The sequence below is a fragment of the Epinephelus fuscoguttatus genome, linkage group LG18 (genome assembly GCF_011397635.1).
Source record: "Epinephelus fuscoguttatus linkage group LG18, E.fuscoguttatus.final_Chr_v1".
Classification (NCBI taxonomy): Eukaryota; Metazoa; Chordata; class Actinopteri; order Perciformes; family Serranidae; genus Epinephelus; species Epinephelus fuscoguttatus.
In genome coordinates, this window is record NC_064769.1 from 40,376,036 (window position 1) to 40,399,484 (window position 23,449).

Consider the following 23,449-nt stretch of genomic DNA (forward strand, 5'->3'; position numbering starts at 1 on the left):
AGTAATATCTGAATTGTACCAAGGTATGGTAGCAAATAGAAACACTTCAACTTTGTACATAAGAGATAAGTGGGAGAAAGAACTAAAGGAAGTAATAACTGACGATATGTGGTAAAATATATTTAAAACACAGCAAACAACTAGTTATTCCAGAATATGGAAAGAATTTTGCTGGAAAAACATTGTGAGATTTTTCATCACACCGAAAATGAAAAAGGGACGTTCACCTGTTCAACAACTCTGCTGGAGACTGTGTGGGGAACAGAATGTGGGTCACACACATGTTTTTTGGCACTGTACCAAAATCACAAGATACTGGAATGATGTGTGGAAAGAGATGGGAAAGATATTAGGCTATGAGCTGCCTAAAACATGCACCGCACTATACTTGGGAAATGTAACTCGAGAAAACATCCAAGACAAAGACTGGTATCTGATTAAGATTTTACTGGCGGCTTCCAAGAAAGCCATCACAAGGAGATGGCACAAAGAAGACCCCCCTACTTGGAGGAACTGTATGGAGATCATTGATGAAATACACGTTATGGAGAGACTCACACATATTATAAAACTGCAACAATCATTATGTGAAAGCAGATGGGAAAAATGGACTGTCTACAAAAAACAGCATAAAGACTGAGTAATTTCTCTGACACTATGTTCTATATGTATTGTGTTGTTTAAATGAGAAAATCAATAAAATATTAGTTAAAAAAAAACAAAAAAAAAAACTGATGCTTCATTCAAGTGTCATGAAGACTGTTGGTGATGGTTTCTGTAGTGGCCACTAGAGGGAGCCAACACTGCATCACTGTAGGGATGATGTGGCCTGACGAGACTCTGCTCACCTTCAACACACACACTGTGAAAAAAGAAAACCTTGAGTAAACACAAATCATCAAGGCCACATGATGCAATAGATTTTTGAGTTTTCTCAACTTTTGACTGTTGCTGACTTTACGAAGGTTCACAGGTTTAGACAAGAGTTGTGCCAACTGGGATCTTCTTATTTACCTCATTATGACGTTCCTGTCAGGCTAACAGTTAAATTCCAGCTTCAGTGCCTTTCAATTAACACAGATTTACTTTTTGTATAAACGTACAGCTCTGAGTTCAAAACTCTGCCTTTCTAACTGTAACTGTATTTAAGGTGTGCTCAGTAAATGAATGAGTAAATGAAATAAAGAGCAAACAGCTGAAAATGAACTGAACCTGCTTTGTTGCTTTAAACAAACATGATTCAACATGACTGAAGTAAATCTGGCCTCCAGTTCAATATTCATACAGATTCAACATGTTGTCATCAAAATCTTATCTCTGTGTGTGTGTGTGTGTGTGTGTGTGTGTGTGTGTGTGTGTGTGTGTGTGTGTGTTCAGGTTTTTCTCCTCACTGACTTGGTCAATCCATGTGAAATTTGGCACAGTGGTAGAGGGTCATGGGAGGATGCCAATGAAGCAATATTACATCAATTGGCCAAAGGGGGGCGCTATAGCAACCCATTGAAATGTCAAACTGTGAATGGGCATATCTCATGCCCCGTATGTCGTAGAGACATGAAACTTTGCACAGAGATGCCTCTCCTCATGAGGAACACATTTGCCTCAAGAACCCATAACTTCCGCTTATATAGATTTTCCGCCATTTTGAATGTTTTGAAAAACACTTCAAATGGATCTCTTCCTAGGAAGTTTGAGCGATCTGCATGAAACTGGGTGAACATAATCTAGGGACCAATATCTAAAGTTCCCTCTTGGCAAAAGTTGGAAAACTTCCTAAAACTGAGCTTCTATAAGGCAATGAATATTGCGGAGGGCGTGGCTCATCACATAAAGGTGTAGAACATCTCAAGGGTTTCACCCATCACCACGCAACTTTGTAGGCATATGACCACACATAATCTGAGGGGACCCCTCCATTATTGACCCCATCAAACAAAATGAGGGCGCTAGAGAGCTCATTTCTTATCTAGGCCTAACCGCCATATGGATTTTTACTAAACTTGGTAGATATGTAGAACAGGACGCCTCAAGGTGACTGGAGAAATTTAACTCTAATTGGCAACTGGGTGGCGCTATAACAACAGAAAAATGCTTCAAAATGGCTAAAATGCGACCGATCGCTGTGGCTCCCCCTGTGGACCAATGCTGGTGTTGTTGTTTTCTAATGTTTGGTATGACTAAGTCATGGTATGGTATGCTGCACATAATCACGGAAACTGTCAGTGTGTCATTCTGTCAGTCAGTCATTCTGTCTGTCCCACGTTTTTCTACTCACTGACGTGGTCAATCTACTGTACTTTCAATAAAGCAATCGTACTATCAGCTTCACAAACACTCTGTCTGAATACATTGCTCTTCTTAATGGGTTCAGTTGACTATTTAATCTGCAATTTCCTGTGACCTGTATCCCAAACACACACCATGTGAAAGGCAAGGCAAGGCAAGTTTATTTGTAGAATAGTAATTCAAAGTGCTTTACAGAACAAGAAAATGCATTAAAATCACAATACAGAATAAAAACATAAATAATCATTATAAAATGAACTTTAAAAGAGAAGAGTGCAGATAAGATCCTTTCAGTCATATGCACAGTGAAACTGTACGTGGGCAACTGTGCACTCAGTGGATATGGACTAGTGTTACTATATTGTTGACAGTAAACAAAACACTCTGAGTTTTCTCCATGACTGAATATAGTGATAAATCCTACTGGACCTCAAACACTAAAATAGCTACTGACAATGCCACAAACATTCATCCTGAAAATCAGCTGTGTGAGTGAAATGTTTAAAGGAGCACTAACCACAATGAACTGGACCAATTAAAAGCTGCGCCTGTTGTCAAGTGGCAACTGACACTGACACTTCAACTGACAATCTCTATTTCAGAGCCAAAGGAGACGTACATGCTTCAAACGTGTACCCCATAATGTTCACGGCATACAGAAGGTAAAACAGGTCTGCAACAGCAGTGCAGAGGTCTGGTAGGTCATGCAGCACAATGGCCCCTCCAACACAACAGCCACGTCTTGAACATCTGATGATATGGAGCAGCATCATCTTCTACGATGGCGTGGAGGGCAACAGACACACCTCTGAGGATCCTTTGTTCATGGTCAATGTCCTGAGGAAAGTAACTCTGTAATTTTTTTTCAGTCTGTGGAAGTTTTACAAAGATGTGTTAAAGTCTGACTCAACAGCAGCATCTCTTTCAAAAACCAATGACACTGTTGTAATCACACAGCAACTTTGTTGTGATGAGTTTTGTTAAAAGGACAGTTTGATGAAAGATGAACAGTTGTTAGAAAACATCAATACAAAGGTACAAGAAGCTTGTGGATCTAAAAAGTGAAGCTGAAACATCGACTGTACCTGTAAATTATATATTTTTATAGTTTAGTTTTTTATCATGTAAATCTCGTCACTGTGAAACCTAAATCTGAGGACATTGTATAAACTGTATAAACTGTCACATCCATCCACCTCAGGTTTATTTAAAAATCCCTGTACATGAATCTTTCTATATTGATCTTATTATTCCAGCGCCCTCTGCACTCTGCACCATCCTACTGTTTACACCTACAGCTACATTTATATCTGCTCATAGTTAATTGTTGGTGTTTGTCTTTGTCCGTCTTTGTTGTCCTTGTTTTTATTTTTGTGTGTGTTTTTGTGTTTGTAGGTTAAATTCAAACAGCAACCTCCAGGACTGAAAAATAAAACCAAGTGAGGAGACAGAGACAGAGACAGAGAGAGAGACAGGACAGACGGTAATGACAGTAGCTTACAACAACATTAATGAAAGTAATAATATTGTAATTATAATTCTGGCTATTGTGGTACAATATGTTGAAAGTATGTATTAATATTCAATTCAGTTCAATTCAAATGGCTTTATTGGCATGGCGTAACACTGTACATATTGCCAAAGCAAGCGTCTGGAATTAAAAATAATAATAATAATAACAATAAAGGAAAACAATATTTACAATAAATGAATTATAATCTATACTGTTGGTAATACTGTAACTATGACTGACTCAGTCACCACAATCAATCAATCTCAGTCAATTAATTACAATGAATGAATCAATCAATCAATCAGTTTGTGTCAACTAAAAAAAATGTCATTAAAACTGTAGTAAAGTAACAGGCTACAGTTAAAACAAGTAGTCTGTTGTCAATATAACAGTAATAACAAAGAAGAAGAAAACAACAAACAACAAGCGTGTGTGTCACTCCCTGTCTTTCAGTCTATGGCAGGCAGAAACATAGACTGCTCCTAATTTACTACTCTTTGATTCTTCCCCTAGTAGGATAGGCTGTTTGTCCTCATCTGGTAGTTTTAAAAAAACTTTTGTTGTGGATTCAAATTTTGGGAAATATGTTTCTCTAATATGTTTATATTTTTCACATTTGGTGAAGAAGTGTAACTCTGTCTCAGGTTCACTAAGGCTGCAGTGACAGCACAGGCTCCAGGTTTTCCTGTGCCTCCCTGTTTCAATAGCAAGGTCGTGTTTACTCAGTCTGTACTTTGGCAAGGTTCCTTTTAGTTGCTGATCAGTCACCATGCTCAAATAATCTGCTGTGGTGTAGTGTTGATTTAGATATAAATGTATAATATGTATACTATCAGATATATTAATATCTGGCAGTATACATATGTGACAATAATCATATGTGTATAATAACAGTAGAAGTATGACTAATGGTAACAGCAGCAGCAGGAGGCATCTGGCAGTATCATCCCCCTGCGGAGCCACAGAGACACAATTTTAGTCGTGCGCACGTGCCAGTTTCAGAGCCACCATTTTAGACATCCACATGTGAGCTCAAGAGGGCGAGGTATCTATCAATCATTTTTTAATGTGGCCAATCAGGGGCTCACAATCTTGTCAGTTTTTAATTCAGCCAATCACATCACAGTAGTGGGAGGAGTCAACATTTCAACAGAATATCTTTACAAAACAAGGCATTTAAAGACGTCCCCTTGGACTGTGACAAACTGTGCTGCACATGTTCACTGATGTTTTATAGACTCAGTGATTGATTACTGAAAAACATCATCATAGATTCATCAATAATCAATATAATGGTTATTCACTGCTGAAATTCAGTCTCCTCTGAATGACTCTGCTGATGTTAACACGTCTACAGGAAATAACAAGAAGACTCTGACTGCATTAAGCTCATAGGAACATCTCAGCCTGGTTGTCATGGTAACAGAGACCACAGTCCTATAATTAGTAATTTATCAGCAGCTTCTTATCTAATTAAAGTTTATCAGTTTCACAGAAATGCAGTTCAGAGAAGTGAGGCCGCTCTCTGCTCCCCGCCTTTACATGCTCGCAGTCTTCACTTAGCAACAGTTGTCATGACGCTGATGTGCAGATTGGATACTTTCACACAGACACACTGAGAGAAGCCCAATAGAGACAGAGTGCATTTAACTCCCGCCCCCACCATTGACTTTGTATTACCTGAAGGTGCCTCCTTGTCTTTAACATCTAGCAAACACAAACTACCTAAAAGCTGCTCTATGGTGGGATGCACTACCAACGCTGTAAAGAATTCATAACTAAGTTTTCACAAACTGCCGAACCAAAAACTGAGCTTTAAAACAATAAGACGTGAGGCATGAGCAGGAAGATATGAGGAAACTGTGGGATCCTGACACTCAGTATGCAGATATGCAGCCAGCATTTTGCTAATTTGGCCAGACAAACTGTACAGGTTGAAGCTAACTAAGCTACAGTGGTGGAAAAAAGTTTTCAGACACCCCATGCATTTGTGAAATATTGCATTAAGAATCACTCTTAGGTCTTCAAGTGCAATTTCTTTTAGTACAGTCACAGCCAAAATACTAAATAAATCCTAAAAAAGCCATTAAAAACTTAAAATTGATTGGTTCCATAAAAATACATAAGAAATTTTGAGTATTGGGTCATTTTGGTACCAGTGATGAAGGTCGTTCTTTTTATTAAAAGACACAATTTTTGTTGCCAAGCTTTGTGTCTACATAAAGCCAGCACATTTGAAAGTTCGTCAGACACAAAAATGGCTAAAACAAGGAACCTAACGCAGGAAACACGCCTGAAGATAAAGATTCTCAGCCAGGAAGGGTACAGCTGCCGCCAGATAGCCAGGAAGTGCAGATGCAGGCCTTCAGCAGTTGGATACACTCTGCAGAAATACAGACGAACCAACAGCTTGGAAGACAAACCAAGATCTGGGCGTCCAAGGGTTTCTTCAGCAAGAAATGACCGCATCCTGATCCACATGTGCAGGCAAAACCGCCAAATGACATCACAGGAGCTTCAGCAGCAGTGGTCAAACCAAACTGGTGTCCAGTGTTCCACCAGCACTGTACGTGGCCAACTTTTAGATCATGGCTTAAGGTCCTACAAGGCTATCAAGAAGCCCCTGATCAATGAGAGACAGAGGTTAGCCCGGCGTCGTTGGGCCCAGGCACACAAGAACTGGACAGCCAGGAACTGGAAGAAGATTTTGTGGTCAGATGAGTCCAGTTTCCAGCTTTATCTTCCTCCTACTAATGTGAGGGGAAGGCCAGGCGAAGCATTATCTCCAGCATGTACAGTACCTGCTGTCAAGCATGGTGGAGGCAGTATCATGGTTTGGGGATGCATGAGTGCTGCTGGTGTTGGTCATCTCACTGTCTGTGATGGCACATTGAACTCTACCAAGTATTGTACCATTCTCCAAACCCACATGCTCCCTTCTGCGCGTGCACTGTTCCGTCGAGGTAAAAACTGGATGTTTCAACAAGATAATGCCCCTTGCCACACATCCAAGGCCAGTAGAACTTGGCTGCAGGAGCACAGTATCCAGGTCTTAGAGTGGCCAGCTCAATCCCCGGACATGATCCACCACAGATAAAAATCTGTGGTGGATTATCAAAAGGTCTGTTTCAAAGCATAAACCAAAGAATTTAGAAGAATTAAAAGCAGTAATTCAAGAAGAATGGGACAAGATTACCCCTCAACAGTGTGAAAGGCTCGTGGGGAACATGCCAGCCAGGATTAGAGCTCTACTACGTGCCAATGGCAGGACTACTAAACATTAATTTGATGATGTGATGGTTTATTTATTTTTTGTTCAGTTTTGAACACATTCTCTGTTATTTGTTGACTCTGATACCGACAATGTTGAGAACTGACATATTGAAACTGTCAAGAATTTAGTTTTGTTAGTTTTTCTTGTAAACAATAAACAAAAAAATATAATTTGTATTTGTTTGTATCTGTCTAATGCAGCCACACCTTTTGAAACACAAAAAAGATTTCCACAAATATTTCACGATAATATTTGAGATTGTGTAAAATTTTAATGGTGTCTGAAAATTTTTTTCCACCACTGTATGTAATGCCTGGTTTTGATCTTTGGTATCTTAAATGGGGATTTTATCTTGTGATTCGATAAAATAGTTGAAAACATCAAAGTATGTCATCACTGACCGTTCAGTAGGATCTTTTCTACAAGATAAGCAAATAAAGGAGAAGAGACACTGAGGTAAACCCACAATGTTGTCGTTGTCAGCTAAAATTAACTTAGACTCATGTTAAATGTTCATCGAATGTGTTAGCATCTGTTTGTGAGTCACAAGTAATCATAATAATCTTTTAGAAGGAGTAGATGTTACTGTAAGCTAGCTCAGACTCTGTTAAATTTAACAATATGCTGACATAGTAAGACAGTGCTTTGAGATGGCTGTCAGAAATGACAGAGGTAGTATCATGTTTTACTATCTGAGGTGTAACAGGTGGTGTGTTTCACAAGTTTAGAATAAGGTAGATATGGTGTTGCACATGGTCAGTAAGTCAGCACTGACGCAGGCTCACTGTTGGAGGGTTTTATAACTCACTTCCTCTCTTGACTAGTTGGTTTGAGACGGAACTCAGTGTGGTGGATGAAGTGGATGTGGGGAGGGAGAGGGTGCGGGGAGGTGGGGGGGGGTTGATAAAGGCCCGAAAAGTAGCTGTAGGGAGGTACAGAGAGGCAGGATGTGACAGATATATTTCAGTAATGCTCCACCTCTTCCTGTGCGCAGATACACTCTGAGGACATAACGTGATGATCAGAGTGGACAGCGGACACACAGGAAGACAGACGGACGGGCAGATAGACGGTCCACCTGAACATGGATCACCTGTCGGTACTGGTGCTGGTGCTGGTGCTGTGGAGCTCAGGTAGGACTCTGCTTAAAGATGATGTGTTATTATTAATATTTGTACTGAACCTTTAAATCAGAGAACAAACTGATCACACACACCAACATCAAGTTTTATTCTGTTCTTCTTTCAGTCAGTTATTAATCTATTATGCAACATCCAATCAGTGTGTTTATATTCAGTGACTATCTCAGATGGACCAGTCGGTTCATGTACAGGCCTCACTTAAACAGTCAGTGGGACTGCCCGAAATAAGAAGAACACACTGACCGCATTTATCTGACAGGAACATCTTAGCCTGCAGTGGCTGTCATGGTGATAGAAACCATAATCTGTAATCTGTCAGCATCTTTTTTTTTTTTTTTTTTTTTTTTTTTTTTTAGCAAATAATCAGTTAATCAGTTTCACAGAAATGCACTTCAGAGAAGTGTGAGACTCAAAATGATGGAATATGGAGGTTGTAAAATCATACACGTTCAAGGTCAAATTATTCAGATTTTCATCAAAGCAAAATTCAATTCTTAGTCCACTTTTATTTCTGCAACATCCAATCAACCTATATATAAATATCATGTGTGTGTGTGTGTGTGTGTGTGTGTGTGTGTCTGTGTGTCTGTGTGTGTATTTTGTTTTGGGTTTAATTTCTTGGGGGTGAGGGGGTGGTCTTTTTTCATGTCCTTGGACATTCACAGCAAATAATGAACACCTCCCGTTATATTAATGATCTGTTTGTGCAGTGGTTCTCATCAGTAGTGGGGGAGTCCGCCATAGATTCAGACTCAGGACAGATGTGTCGGAAACGATGCTGCATGTGATGCAACATCTGATTGGTATCAGCCTCGATGTTTCCTGTTCACTCTCCTGCAGCCTGATCAGAACTGCTGAAAGTTACGCAACATTTCTTGTTGCTGTTGCTTCACATTAAAACACCTCAGCTGGACAAACACAGGGGGGCTTGTATTGTGAAGCAGTCACAGGAAACACTATGTGTTTGACACTAAGGTAAAAAGTGTGTCAACCTAACAAGACAGCGGCCATGTTGTTCATCTTGTTGTCAGTGGATTAATCTGATATGTGATGGTGAGTAAGAGACAGATTATCAGACGTGTCTTTGTGGTGGTTTCACGTCTGATGGTGGTTGTTTTGCAGTGATGGCTGAATGAAGCCTTATGAAGCTTTGCAGCTGTCTCTCTGTTAGTGCTGAGAAAGATTCAAAGCCTCACGGCATCAAACACAGTAAACACAGTGACACCTGGTGGCTGAAACACCACAACACAACCACCATTTTAATAGTTTAAGTCTGGTGTGCAGTAAAAGTCCAAGAATCATGTCTGTTATTATATCTGTCATAGGTGTGATCAGAAGTGCTGCATTAAATGTAGATGGTTTGATGTCATATGTTACAGTAAAATAATAGTCAACATTATATCTATATGTATATAAAAATATATATTCACAATTTCCCCTCAGGGATAAATGAAGTATTTCTGATTCTATTCTTATTAATTCAGCAGCAATTTAGTAATCACTATTTTCACAGTTAGTTTTACTTTGTAATTTGACATGATTTTAAAGTGCCACTACTTCACTTGTATTGTCTTTGAGTTCTACAACCAGTCTGTCTCATCCTCTGTGCTCAGCATCCGAGCCTCCCACCATCGCCCCAGAGCTGACCTGTGCCACTGGTAATGGTGAAATGTACCGAGGCAGGATTGCTGTGACTGAATCTGGCAAAACATGCCAGAGCTGGTCGGCTCAGACGCCTCACCAACATGACAGAACGCCAGAGAACTACCCCCACAAGTACTGTAACTGAAACATGTTGTTTTTCATTAAAGAGGGACATATGGTCTGTTGCCTTTATTGTTGAGTTGACCTGTGTTCATCATTCTCACTGTCTGTCATTTGTCAGAGGCCTGGATAACAACTACTGTCGTAACCCTGACAATAAGAAGATGCCCTGGTGTTACACCACTGACTCTGAAACCCGCTGGGAGCACTGCAAGGTGCCAAGATGTGACACAGGTACAACTAATCAATGATGATGATTCTTTACCCATTTACAATAATAATGACGGTGATGATGAAGGTCAGTGGAAACACGTGTTCAGAACAGGCCGATTGCTGGGCCTGTGGTATTGCAGCTTGTAGCTTTCTGGAGAACGGCTCATACAAACAACTTCATGCTCGACACAACACTTCCTTAGATCCTGACCAATACACCTGGGCCCCAAACAGCTAGAGATTTATTATGAAGTTTACACATGAAAATATTGAATCATGTTGCTATTCTGACTCACTGGACCCTGAAATAATTTACAACCCATCCAAAGCACTTAAAATATGCAAATCATGATATGATGCATTATTATTCTCAAACTATCCAGAATTGAAAGCTTCCCCTTGAACAGATGTTAGATTGCATGTGTTACAGTCTCAGTGAGGGAAACGGTGAAATGTAAAGCAAGGCAGCATTTACCCTGGGCCCCTAAAACACTAAATAAAAACACACCCAAGTCACTTCTACTCAGAGACACCGCTGAAATATACTTTGCAGATGTATTAATTAATCCAAATAGGTGTATTAGTTGCTTGCTTCGACATAACCACCATGGGTATAAACTAGAGCATGGCTTTAATTAGCGGAGATATTTTGACAGCAGTGACATCATTAGCGTCAAACTTAAACAGTGGACATAGATGAAGACATGCTCGAGTCAGTTCACAGAGCTCTGGAGCCTCGCCCTTACTGCTGCACAGATCCTGTTCACGTGTGTATTCAAAGATTATTATTACTAAATGTGTTCTGTGTCCAACTTGTGCCAAATTCAACACTGCACGTCCTTAGTTTGTCCTTATTTATTTAGTTTATTGTTCATCTTTTGTTTATTTGTGTGTCATATCAGTGATGTGACACATCTATAGTCTCAAGTTTCATTCCAAATATTCAGGTGTCATCTATATATTTAGATTTTATTCCATATATTCTGACTTTCATTCCATGTACTGCAACTTCACATTATATAAATTTGTAATAATGTCCTAAATGGCATGCCATAATATAGGGGTAAAAATGGGTACAAACTCTCCTGATGTGTACTTCACAACTGGTTTCAAGTTTCAAGTTATTTATTGTCATATGAACAACAGCTACAGAGAAGAAGCCACTGGCAATGAAGACGGGTGAATGAAGTAAAGATAAATGATGGATACAAATTACAACAGTACAGATATGTGATGGTTAAGATTTGACAGAAAGACTTTGGCGCTGAAACTCTACAGGGAGATTTTGTAAATTGAGCGGCGTCTGCCCTGAGCAGCAGCAAGATGAATCTCCCCACAGAGTCCAGGGGTCCATGTCATTGGTCCGACATCCCATTAGTCGGACGGTCCGCGGTGCTGAACGGCTCCCGGCGGACATAATTCTGCCTTGATGGTGCGCCGCGACCGGCTCTGGGTCAGCTGGGAAAGGCTTGAGGTGAAGCAGGCTCACGGCTTATGTGTTTGTCACTTTCTTTTTCATTTTAACCCACACCATGATCTTTTCCTGACCCTAACCAAGTGGTTTTTGTGCCTAAACCTAACCAGACCTTAACCACAGGGCATCATGATGATTTCGGAACGGACTTCGGAACAATGGGTTTAATATGGTCGGAACAATGGGATGTCGGACTAATGGGCAGTCCCCGATTCCAGACAGTGGTGGTGGCTGATGATGCTGATGGACTGATGAAAAGATAAGATGATGAATCTGTGAAGACTAGGTGTTGACTGTTAGGTGGGGTGTGAACTACAGAACTAACTACAGAAACAAAGAGAATCACATTTAAAAAGACAGCAGCAAGATGGCCAACAGTGAAGGTGTGTTGCTGTGTTATTGGTTAAAAGTGACCATCTGACAGAACAGCTGATTTCTTAATTGACAGCCTCAGACAATGACAGCAAGCAATTGTGAGTGAGTGAGTGAGTGAGTGAGTGAGTGAGTGAGTGAGTGAGCATGCGTGTGAGGAGTCCTCCCACAGATCTGTGTGGAGAGTTGACTCTGACTGTGTTCACTCTGGATCTGCTCTGACAAAGTGTGCAACATCACATTCCTTTTCCTACAAGCATACAGCCTCCATCCTGATACCATTTTTAACATGTATGTTTCATAATATAATCAATATGTACAAGTAATCGCCTTTCAGAGTACACAGCATGTGCTTTAGCTCACATTTGTTTTAACGAGCCATAAACTGTCAACGCTGTTACCTTTCCACAGTAACAGGATTTGACATGTGAGTCACAGGGATGATCATCATAGATGGCTTTGCTGTCTTTAAAGGTCAGCCTTATCAAATGAAAACATTTTTAAAAGTCATCATGTGAGTGTTATTCAGCTAATGTCCACAATATGATGAAACTGGTTACTTGATTTACTGTGAATGAGCCCTTTGATATGTTTGTATGGTCTGGTTGTTCTAAGTCCTGTTTAACTGCTACAAAACCCTTTTACTGTTGGTTACTATGTTAAATAAATGAAATGCTGTTAAATCCTCCTAAATTAATAACACTTGAAATATGACTCACTGTGTTTTAATATGTTAATTACCAACATAAAAACAATCTGTCTCAATAACAAAAATGATTCCAAAACACTTGTCAATAATGCGCGCATGGAACTGCAACAACAACAACAACAACATGAGACCTCTTAGAAATGTGACGTGCTTCACTGATACAACAATACCAATCAAGTGCAGAACAATACCCTGTGACTTGGGAGGGGAAACTTCATAGTAGTGTGTAGACAAAGATGTTCAGTGTAGGCAGTAAAATGTGTATCAGCTGTTACTGTAACAGGGCTGGCAGTCAATCCTATTGTTGGTGTTAATTTCATAATGTCAAATGTCAAAATGACGATTAAAAGAGACTTTCAACTCTTATCATTATAATTTAAACTATACTATATTTTGGACAGGTCCATTCTTTTCATATTTCTCTTCTAAAAAATTATCTTTTTTCCTAATAGACATGTGATGGCCATGCAAAATCAGGGTGCACTTGATAATCTGAATGAAAACAGGGATACAATACAATAATACAATGACGTTTATTTGTTTTAGAAGGGACAGTGTACATCAATAAACATTCCTTTTAAAGAAAAGAAAAAAGAAAATGCAGATGCACCCCATTACAGCCAGGGGCTGATTTACATTGGTAGTCCCCCTGCCAGATGTGTATCAGCATAGTTCCTAAAAGGTAATATAAAATCAATACAGCACACATAAAATACACAATTACAGTATTAGATACATTAAAACACATAACGGTTTCATCGTCACAGTATAGAGTTGGCCAGCGACACATAACAGAAGTATTGCACACATCATATTGCCTCCAGTGCCTTAAGTATGTATATGCTTTACGCCATGTTTCTGGGTGCAACCAGGTAACGAACAGACGGGGGAGAGGGGGCTGTATGGGGTGTGTAAATAGTGTGTTGCCTGTAGCAATGCAGAGTCCAGTACATAGATCTTGTTGTAGTTGTGATCAGTTATGATTGATGACAGTAATAGATGTAAAGACACTGGGGGTTAAAGTGCTGGAGAAATGTAAAACATTAGAAATTAAAGTGCTGTAGAGCTATTTTAGAAAAAGAAAAAGAGGGCGAGAAAAAGAAAAAAGAAATAAATAGTTAAATAAATAATAAACAGCAGCCAGAGGAGCAGGGCCTGTTTGGGGGTGTGGAGATGGAGTGTAAAACTGCAGCAATGCAAGGTCCAGTTCATAGTTCTTGTTGTAGTTGTGATTAATTGTTGTAGGAGTCATTTATATTGTAAAGTGTGTGGTAACTAAATACAAATAAACAAAAAAAAAGGAGAGAAAGAACCATAGAATAAAATAAAAGAAAAAGGAGAGAAATGAGAAAGACATGTTGTACATCAACTCATTAACTGTGGTTACAAATTTGTGTACTTTTTAGCCACTTCTTAAGATTTATTTTGAAAGTGGCATATGTGTTACAGTCCCATATCTTAGATGGTGTACTGTTCCAGATGTGGCTTCCTGCAAGCAAAAGTACTGACTGCCCACACGAGGTACGCCTGAGCGGAATTATACAATCCCCTCGTGTGGTGGCCCTGGTCGTGTAACTGATGTTTTCATTCTGCTTAACATAAACAGACATTGGGGGCGCCGCTAAATCTTTCAAGATTTTATATATTGCGCAGGCATACTTGAACTTTGTGAAATTATCAAAAGTGAGAAAATTATATTTCTGGAGTATGTGGCAGTGATGATATGATACAGGTTTTTTGTCCAATATTTTGAGTGCTCTTTTGTACAGAGAATCAATCTGAGTAAGTGCAGCTTTAGAAGTGAACGACCAGTTAGTGAATCCATATTCGATGTGAGAGAGGACAGTTGCATGCATAAACACCTTAGCTGACGCTGTTGTCAAAGAAGACCTTAGTAGTTTGAAATTGGAGAGATTGAATTTGATTGTTTTCAAGATATATTTAATGTGACTCTTGAAGGTGAGGGTTGAATCCAGGATGACCCCTAGTTACTTGAACTCATTAACTAGTTCAAGCTCCTCTCCTCCTAGGAAGACACCACAGTGTGTGAGATCCTTCGTTTTTTAGAAAAATACATACAGACAGTTTTTTTTGTATTTAACAGTAGACATGATTTTTTGAGCCATTTGTGAATGTGAGTCAATTCCATTGTGAGTATGCGGGCAGCCTCTTGAATAGTTTTTGCTGATGTTAGTAAAACTGTGTCATCTGCATACATTTGTATATGGATGTTCTTGCATACAAGTGGCATATCATTAATATAAAGTGAAAAGAGTATTGGTCCGAGGATCGAACCTTGCGGGACCCCGACTGAACATGTACGAAGAGAGGACTTAACCCCGTCAACAACAGCACACTGTTTCCTATTAGTTACATATGATTTTATCCACATGGTTGCCTGATCTGAGAAATTAAAAGAAGAGAGTTTGTTTAACAGCACTGCGTGATCAACTGTATCAAACACTCTTTTCAGGTCCAGGAATACTGCACCAACACACACTGATTTATCAAGAAACTGTTTGGTTTTCTCCAGAAATAAATTAATGTCCGACTCTGTCGAGTGATGTTCCTGGAAGCCAAATTGTGCGGGGTGCAACGGAGTATGGCCAAGGTTCAGATGTTCAGTTAGTTGTGTAAGCACACATTTTTCAATTATTTTGGAGGTGACTGGCAGGATGTTGATAGGCCTATAGTTACTCATGTCTGTCCTGCTTCCAGACTTGAAGATGGGATTAACTATGGCAGTCTTCCAAGAGGATGGAACAACTGAGTGTCGTATAGATAAATTAACTAGATGTGTGATTGGTCCAGCCAGAGAATCTTTATTAGCTTTTAAAAACATGGTGTCAAGACCGTAGATGTTCTTGGCCTTGGAAGTTTTTAGCGAGCCGGTAACGTTAGTCACTTCAGCTTCTGTGACCTGTTGTAAATTAAATACCGGCAGCGCAAAATTGATAGGGACCGAGCCATACTCTGAAGGGGGAAAAAGTTTGGTTATGTTTTCCACTGACTGTAAAAAAAAATTGTTTAGCTCAGTAGCCAGAATGTCTGGACTTCTCACTAGTTTATTATCAATAATAAGTTGTAATTCACAGTTATTTTGTTTATTCTGTTTACCCGTTAGTTTATTAATATTATGCCAAATTTTTTTCCCGTCACCCTTAGTACTCTCCATGATTGCTATAAAAAAATTTGCTTTGGCCTTCCGCATTGCCTGAATTACCTTGTTCCTTGCAGCAGTGAATTTTAACCGGTCTGTGGTTAAGCCGGACTTTAAGAAAGTCTTAAGAAGAAGATCACGCACTTTCATCAAGTTAAGACAATCAGGGGTTAACCACGGTAGTGATGCTTTTCTTTTCTTTTGGCTCACCCTCCTGGAGAAAGATTCCATTATTTTTCTGATGTGTTCATGAAGGGAATCTGTGCTGTTGTCAGTGTCTCCACAGGAAGTGATCTTATTCCAGTTCTGGTTTTTTAAAGCCAAATTAAGATTTTCTTGCTGGCTCTTTGGGATGAAATTAAAAGTATTTTTACTATTACATAAGTATCTGGATGAGTTTGAGAAGCGTGACTTGGTGAGCTTTCTGGAAAAGAAAATTGCATTATGGTCTGATAAACCAGTTAAAAGATTATGGGTTTTAATAATACGTTCTGGTTTATTGGAGAAGAGCAAATCAATTCTGGTTCTGGATCTTGTAGTAATTCTGGTTGGTGTCTCTATGAGCTGAGATAAATTCAGATGTTCAGTTAACTGTTTTAGATTTTTCCTGTCTGCCTTACTGTCCCAGTTTATATTAAAATCGCCTAGAATTATGACTTCTTTGTTGTGATCACATGATTTAAGTACGGCTTTAAATTGACCATAGAAATCCTTCTTAGCAGTGGGTTTTCTGTACAGGCATAACACAGTAAATGACATCTCCAGAGAAAGTACAATATTTACCCCAACACATTCAATTTCAATACTAGAAGGCCAAATAATTTGTTTACACTTCAGGGTGTTTCTGACATATAATGACCAGCACATGGTGGAGTGGGTGTGAGATATTGTCCAAGATAGTTCGTAGCTTAGACAGCATCCTCCTCTCTGACACCACCATCAGAGAGTCACACTCCGTTCCCACAACGTCACTGTCCTTGTGGATCAGTTTGTTGAGTCTGTTGGCGTCCGCCACCCTCAGCCTGCTGCCCCAGCACACAACAGCATAGAGGATAGCACTGGCCACCACAGACTCATAGAAGATCCTGAGCATAGTCCGGCAGATGTTGAAGGACCTCAGTCACCTCAGAAAATATAGACGGCAAATCCCATGACATCAATATTAGAGCCATTTAATAATTGTTCCAGTTGCTCTCTTTTCGGGACCATACTCCTGATATTTAGATGACCACCAAGGAGCCCCTTTTTACAATGTGGATCCCAAATTATCTTGGCCTGATGTAGTGTTGAGAATATCTTTGTTGACCTAAATTAAGTGGTTTTGAGTTTATACTTGCCATCACATGTGTGTGTTAAAACTGTACCCTTATTATCTATTAATCTTGTAGCCAGCAGTTCAGCGGCTGTTTTAGAGGTGCTGTAGCCAGGCCCGGGTGGTGCTGGTCCCCCGGCTAACACCACTGATGGAGAAAGCCTTGCAGGCGTCACTTCAGCAGCCGTTTTGGGGATACCAGAACCACAACATAGCGGCGCTAGCCCCCCGGCATGCGCCGCTAGCCGGGGGGCTAGCGCCCTGGCTAACGCCGCTGGTGGATGGGGTCCCACAGGCGTCGGTTCAGCAGCCGTCTCGAGGATACCTAGCGGCGCTAGCCCCCCAGCTAACACCGCTGCTGGTGATTTAAGTACTGTTCATAAATGTGCCATCTATTACATAAGTCTAATTAGGAATATTAGAAATAGTAATACTTTCTGTGGTAACAGGGTTGGCAAAACCATCAAAACAATAAGGAGAGAAACAGTCATAAAATATGAAATTCCACAGCCTGAGATGGCACAATACAGGTTATTGTAACTTTCAACTGTTTTTAATCCCAGGCTACTGAAAAAATAGAATTTAAATTTAATTAGAATTTTAAATTTCCAAATTTGAAAAGGCATCGATTTTGTTGAATGACCCACAAGCTGTTAATGATGAAGTGATGTTGGAATTGTTGTGAGTCCAGTTTGAATCAGTGAATTGTTGTTTGATGACATCTTTTTATTTAGTGTCTGGTGTCTTTTATCTCTCTCTATTTTATCTTCTATTATCTCTCCAGACTCTGTCAGGCTGGTGGATGGGACCAGTCTGTGCTCAGGCAGACTGGAGGTGAAGTCTAACCAGAGGTGGTCCTCAGTGTGTGAAGCTGACTTTGACCAGCAGGATGCAGAGGTGGTCTGTAGGGAGCTTGGCTGTGGGGCTCCTTCAGTCCTCCAGGGGGCGCTCTATGGAGAAGTGGAGGCTCCAATGTGGACCAAAGAGTTCCAGTGTGGAGGCCATGAGTCTGCTCTCCTGGACTGTAGAAGCTCAGGCTCAGATAGAAACACCTGCTCACCTGGCAAAGCTGTTGGAATCACCTGCTCAGGTAGAAGAGGAGCTGCAGCTCTGATTTGGTTCATTTCTCTTCTAATGAAACTCACTTTGTTCTTTTACTGATGACTCTCTGGTTTCTGTTCAGATTCTGTCAGGTTGGTGGGAGGAGACAGTCACTGTGCAGGAACACTGGAGGTCAAACATCAGGGAGAATGGAGACCAGTGAAGGGCTATTACTTTGACTGGACCCTGAAGACAGCAGGTGTTGTCTGCAGAGATCTGGACTGTGGCTCTGCTGTTTCTGTAGGAGAGAGAAAGGAGTCCTCAGCCAGACCTGTGTGGGGGATCTGGTCTTACTGTGTTCACTCTGGATCTGCTCTGAGGGAGTGTGCAACATCATCTTCCTCTTCCTCCATCCTGGATCTCACCTGCTCAGGTAAGTCCATCAGTGACATCATCAGTGACATCATCTATGACAGTAATGTCCCCAGGTTGACTCACACATGTTCCAGCTAGAATGGCAGCAGACTGTCTCCAGCAGCCATGATGGAGTCTGATGAGCTGCTGCCTCAGTAAATCAGCTGCTGAATGCACCAAGATATATATCTGTACATATGAAACATACACGTGTGCTGCTTCAGGAGTCCCCTGGGCCAACCACCAACCAGCTCAGTGGCCTAGAGGTAGAGTGTCTGCCCTGAGACTGGGAGGTCGTAGGTTTGATCCCCGGCTGGGTCATACCAAAGACTTTAAAAATGGGACCTATTGCCTCCCTGCTTGGCACTTAGCATTAGGGGTTGGAAGTGGGGGGTTAGATCACCACGATTCCCGAGCAAGACACCGCTGCTGCTCACCGCTCCCTCAGGGGATGGGTCAAATGCGGAGAACAAATTTCATACGTTCAGGTGTGTGACAATCAGTGGGACTTTAAAGCTATAGTTGATAATATTGGAGAGCTAGCAAACAAATAATTACCTGTCCAACAGAAAGACAGCAACCTCTGCATCACTTTCCAGACCCTTCAGCTCCCTCAGTTGTCTCCACCGTTCAAAAGCTGGACTGCTGTTGATGTCTGGTTTGTCCTCTCACTTTATCCAAAGCCTTTTTCGTCGCAGCCTTTTCTGCCTCCGACTTTCTTTTCTCAGCCTGTTTAGCGAGGCGAGCCATTACAAGTAACACTGGAAGTCATACTTCTGGCTACATTTTCTCTGCCATTGTTCTGTGTGCTGATTATTTCCGGTAACGTGATGAGTGCACGCAGGGAGGAGGGACGGAGGGGAGCGGGCAGGATGAGACATGAAGGCATCTGATTGGTTCTTTCCATTCACACTGAATGGCAGGGACTGGTCAGAGTTTTTACAGGCCTGCAGCTGCCACACTCTGAATGTCCCAACTGACTGAGCTAACGATGTGTAGCATGTTCACACTGACACAAGTTTGTCTTCTGACTAAAACTTTAAGCCTTTCATTCATAATTTCATGGAGACATAGAGGGAGAGTGGTGCTGAGTAGGACTAGTGTGCAGCTGTTCAGTGTTGGCAGCTTGTCGTCCTTTACAGGTGTAGCCCTGTCTAAAATCATTCCGACTACAGCGCATAAAATCAGTTACACAGCATAGAAATAGTTGCATGAAAAACAACAGTTCATGATACTAAAACTGGTTAAAATATGAACTGGATAAATGCATAAATATCATATTCACAGTTTATAAAGTGCAATGACGTCACACAGATGGTTTTAGAGACGCTTTTTGTTTCTCGTTCTTAAAATAGCTGCTTATAGCAGGATTTTATTAAAATCACTTCCTTCTTTCTCTAGTTTCTTAATTTCCAGTTTCCTTAAGGTCTTTTTATTTATTTGTCTGTCAAGCTCCATGTCCTGCAGCTTCCTCTTTTCACACTGGAGCTTCACATCTGCCAGGGCTATCTGCTTCTGTAGATGACTTGCATATAGCTGTCTGACAGTTTGTGAATTCTGTACAACACATATCTGTTAGCACAGCAATTGTGGACACCATGGATGTCCTTCAGGCAATACTCACTATATTTCCAGGCAGGCTGTCAGGCTGGTCAGCATATGTGTCATGCTACAAATATATTTTCTATGAGCACCACATCACTGACTTCTTATACATTATGGACTAAATTATTTCCACAAGACTGACAGGTTTTGTCCAGTTGTATTTGTGCTGTATGAGCATTAAATGAGAGAGATTATATGTAGCCTGTAAGAGATTTGCACAGTGAATCAAGAATCATCATGGTACATTTCCCGAGTAATATTAACTCCCACTGCTCACCTTTAAGGTGAAGTGTACAACTGTTAATTTGTGAAAGAAACTTTAATTGTAATTATGACAGATTCATTTGTGCAGCAAGTGTATATTTTTAGATTACTTACACATTCAGTCGGTCCGCAATTGTCTGCCACGCATTTTCTCTCTGCTTAATATTTGCTGCTGTGTTTCCTTTATTAGTTATGATGTGTTTAATCTCCTCATAAGTCTCCATGATGACACGCTACTCACTGGGTGAGAAGTCAGCCGCATGTGTCCTCTCCATTGGTGCATCAGTGAAACTGTGATCGACCCACGTGGTCTATTTAAGAAAGCCGTGGACGCGCACTTACCTGAATAAGTTACACCTGGCTTGACATAGCCGCTCCTCCTCAGCCTGGCTTGGCGTTGGAACAACCAATGAAGCCAGGATGGACTGATGAGACTTTGTCCAGCCTCGCTTTTACACGTATCTTGGATTGCTTAATTCTACTTTCGAACAACGGCCCCTGGTCGACTATTTGTGGTCCTGATAGTAACTTGTTTGTAATCTGAAAAAAGGTAAATAAGAGAGTGTGCCTTCTTTTTTTTTTTTTTTTTTTTTTCCCTACTTGTCTGCATTGGTCTTCATAGCTTAGCGCATAGCTTCAGCGCGGTGTGGTAGGTCTGAGAAGCAAGTGGGCCCCTTTGGAGTGATCCCATCGGTTCTTTGCAATGCGTCACGGAGCTGAAGTATCGATCATGCATGCGTGTATTTTAACCCTCCCAATGTGTTTATGAAAACCATCACCAGGGTCCAGGGCCAGCCCTGCAGGGGAAGAGGGGCGGTATGGCACCCCAAGACCGCAGGAGCGCCCAGACCCCAAGACCAGGGAGCCGCAGAGGCCGCAGGACACCACACAGGCCCAAGGACCCGGGGCGGCAATGGCCGGCACCCCCAGAGAGCCAGAGACACACCCCAGACAGGCGGGGCAGGAGGGCCCACCCACCCACCGCCTGACGCAGACCATGCATATCTACAGTGTGTGTAAACCCACCACGCCCCCCTTACTATGATTCTCCGATCCCTGACGGAGAAACATTAACCCTACACCGTGAATGTGAATGTGAGTGCCCATAAGTGTGATGTGGTGCATTAAAATTGAGGGACATAGGAGACAGGTGGGGGCAAGGCTGATGGCTACAGCCCACTGCTGTCCTGCAGCACGTGCAGCCATAGGCACCTGGAACCTGTTCCCATCTGTCCCACAAGATGTAGGTGTATGTGGTGCTTTAAAATTGGAGAGCAGATAAGGATGGGCCGGGGGGCAGCATGGAGGGCTACCGGACACCACTGTCCCACAGCCTGCCCCATCATGAAGCCCCCCAATCCATCCGTGGTCTGCACCTCGAAGAGTGAGTGTATGTGGTGCATTAAAACTGTGGAATGTGTGGTGAGTGAACTAAATGTGGTTCAGGAGGCCAGGCCAGTGTAGGCCCGGCCCAAGGGCTGGAGGGATGGATGAGAGGGGCTAGAAGGTGGCACCAACCAGACCCCGGCACCGCGAGGCCCCCAGCACCCATGGACAGCAGGCCAGGCGGGCCCCAAGGAAACCCAACATGCCCCCACCCAACCCCGCCCCCCAAGCAACTGCAGCGTCAGGTCCCCGCAATGGTCCCGACCTGGGGCACACCGCCTGCAGCAAATCAACCCCCAGCAGAAGGACGAGCGCGCCACCAGGGTGCACGGACGACGGGCCCCACCCAGCCCCCCCGAACCCCGACACGCAGGAGCACAGGCCAACCCGCAACCCCGCCAGTACCCCCCTAGACAGCCACAGACCCAAAGCCGGACCCCCAGCCCATCCGCCCCGCCCCCCACCGCCGGCCGCACACCAATGGGCAGGCCCACACTGCGCAGCACCAGAACACCCCCCGTGGGCAGCACCCAGCCCCCACACCAGGCCCCCCAGCCCGGGGGAGGACCCCGGGCCCGCCCGAGGCAGGGAGAGAGGAGCAGGGAGGGACGGGGAGAGGGGGGAGGGAGGAGGGAGAGGGAAGGGCGGGAGCGGAGTGAAAAGGGGGGAGCCCACCCACCCCGCACCACCAGGGGCGGAAACAGCCCCCCAGGGGGGACCGGCCACGCCACCACAGGTCCAGGGAGCACGAGGAGACCCCGCCCCCCCCAGGCACACAGGGCGAGCAGTCCAGACGCACCCGCCCCCACAGGAAACCGCCCGGCCCCGCGATCCCCCAGAGAGCCAGGGAGCAGGCCCGGATTCAGAGTGTGCCTTCTTTTCTGTGCTGTAACTAATTGTTGTAGTAATAAGACATGACGTGTGATGCTGTTTAGCAGCCTGCTAGTTAGCTTAGCATACCATGTCAATGTGCCTTGATATCATACTGTTAGCATAGCATTGTAATGCTTCCCAGTTAGAACAGACTTCACGTTAATGCGCCATGAAATAGCGTTTGGTATTGTGGCTCAACTGAGTTAATATGCTTAAAGGAGATGGACGCTGTGGAGAGAGAGAGGTCGGAGTGGTTTTGCCGCTCTTCCCGGTGGACGGACCCTGCTGTTTTCTTCCTGTGATTCTACGAGGTTGTTTACTCACTGCTTAACTGTGAATGCCATTGCCCCGGTGACTGCTGTCACTCTATTTCCCCTGCTATCCCCTACTAACAACTCATCTTGGATTTGTGAGTACTAACGTAACTGAACTAACTGAACTTGTGTGCACGTGCTTTTTGTTTCTGCTCATTTGGAGTGAAGCGGCCATAAAAGTTTTGAGGCCTCACCGCACCCCAGCTTCAAGTCAGGCCTGCAACAGGGTTAAATGTCCTACTTTCTGGTGTCTGGTTAAGGAATGAATGTGTGTGTGTGGGCCCACAGGTATAAACTGAGTGATTTTGATGATTTAAATGTGATGGAAACAGT

At 42.4% G+C, this 23,449-nt stretch overlaps 2 protein-coding genes across 2 annotated transcripts in view; both read left to right on the forward strand.

Annotated features, from left to right (window-relative positions):
• Window positions 1-8,075: 8,075 nt before the first annotated feature.
• Window positions 8,076-11,622, forward strand: LOC125905946 (putative apolipoprotein(a)-like protein 2). The gene is made up of 4 exons (XM_049604280.1): window positions 8,076-8,206; window positions 9,829-9,991; window positions 10,101-10,213; window positions 11,471-11,622. The coding sequence occupies exons 1-4, from the start codon at window positions 8,158-8,160 to the stop codon at window positions 11,620-11,622; spliced, it is 477 nt and encodes a 158-aa protein (XP_049460237.1). The 5' UTR covers window positions 8,076-8,157.
• Window positions 11,623-15,349: 3,727 nt separating this feature from the next.
• Window positions 15,350-23,449, forward strand: part of LOC125905626 (scavenger receptor cysteine-rich type 1 protein M130-like) — a 57,817-nt gene continuing 49,717 nt past the window's right edge. The window contains exons 1-3 of the mRNA XM_049603735.1: window positions 15,350-15,371; window positions 18,004-18,309; window positions 18,403-18,693. Coding sequence (XP_049459692.1) covers window positions 15,350-15,371; window positions 18,004-18,309; window positions 18,403-18,693 — 619 coding nt within the window. The remainder of the gene's footprint in view (window positions 15,372-18,003; window positions 18,310-18,402; window positions 18,694-23,449) is intronic.

Excerpts from the sequence above, each read along its gene's own strand:
- LOC125905946 (XM_049604280.1), top strand. The coding sequence starts at position 8,158 with ATGGATCACCTGTCGGTACTGGTGCTGGTGCTGGTGCTGTGGAGCTCA. Across the intron at positions 8,207-9,828 it reads GCTGGTGCTGTGGAGCTCAG|CATCCGAGCCTCCCACCATC; the intron begins GTAGGACTCTGC and ends CTCTGTGCTCAG. Across the intron at positions 9,992-10,100 it reads CCAGAGAACTACCCCCACAA|AGGCCTGGATAACAACTACT; the intron begins GTACTGTAACTG and ends GTCATTTGTCAG.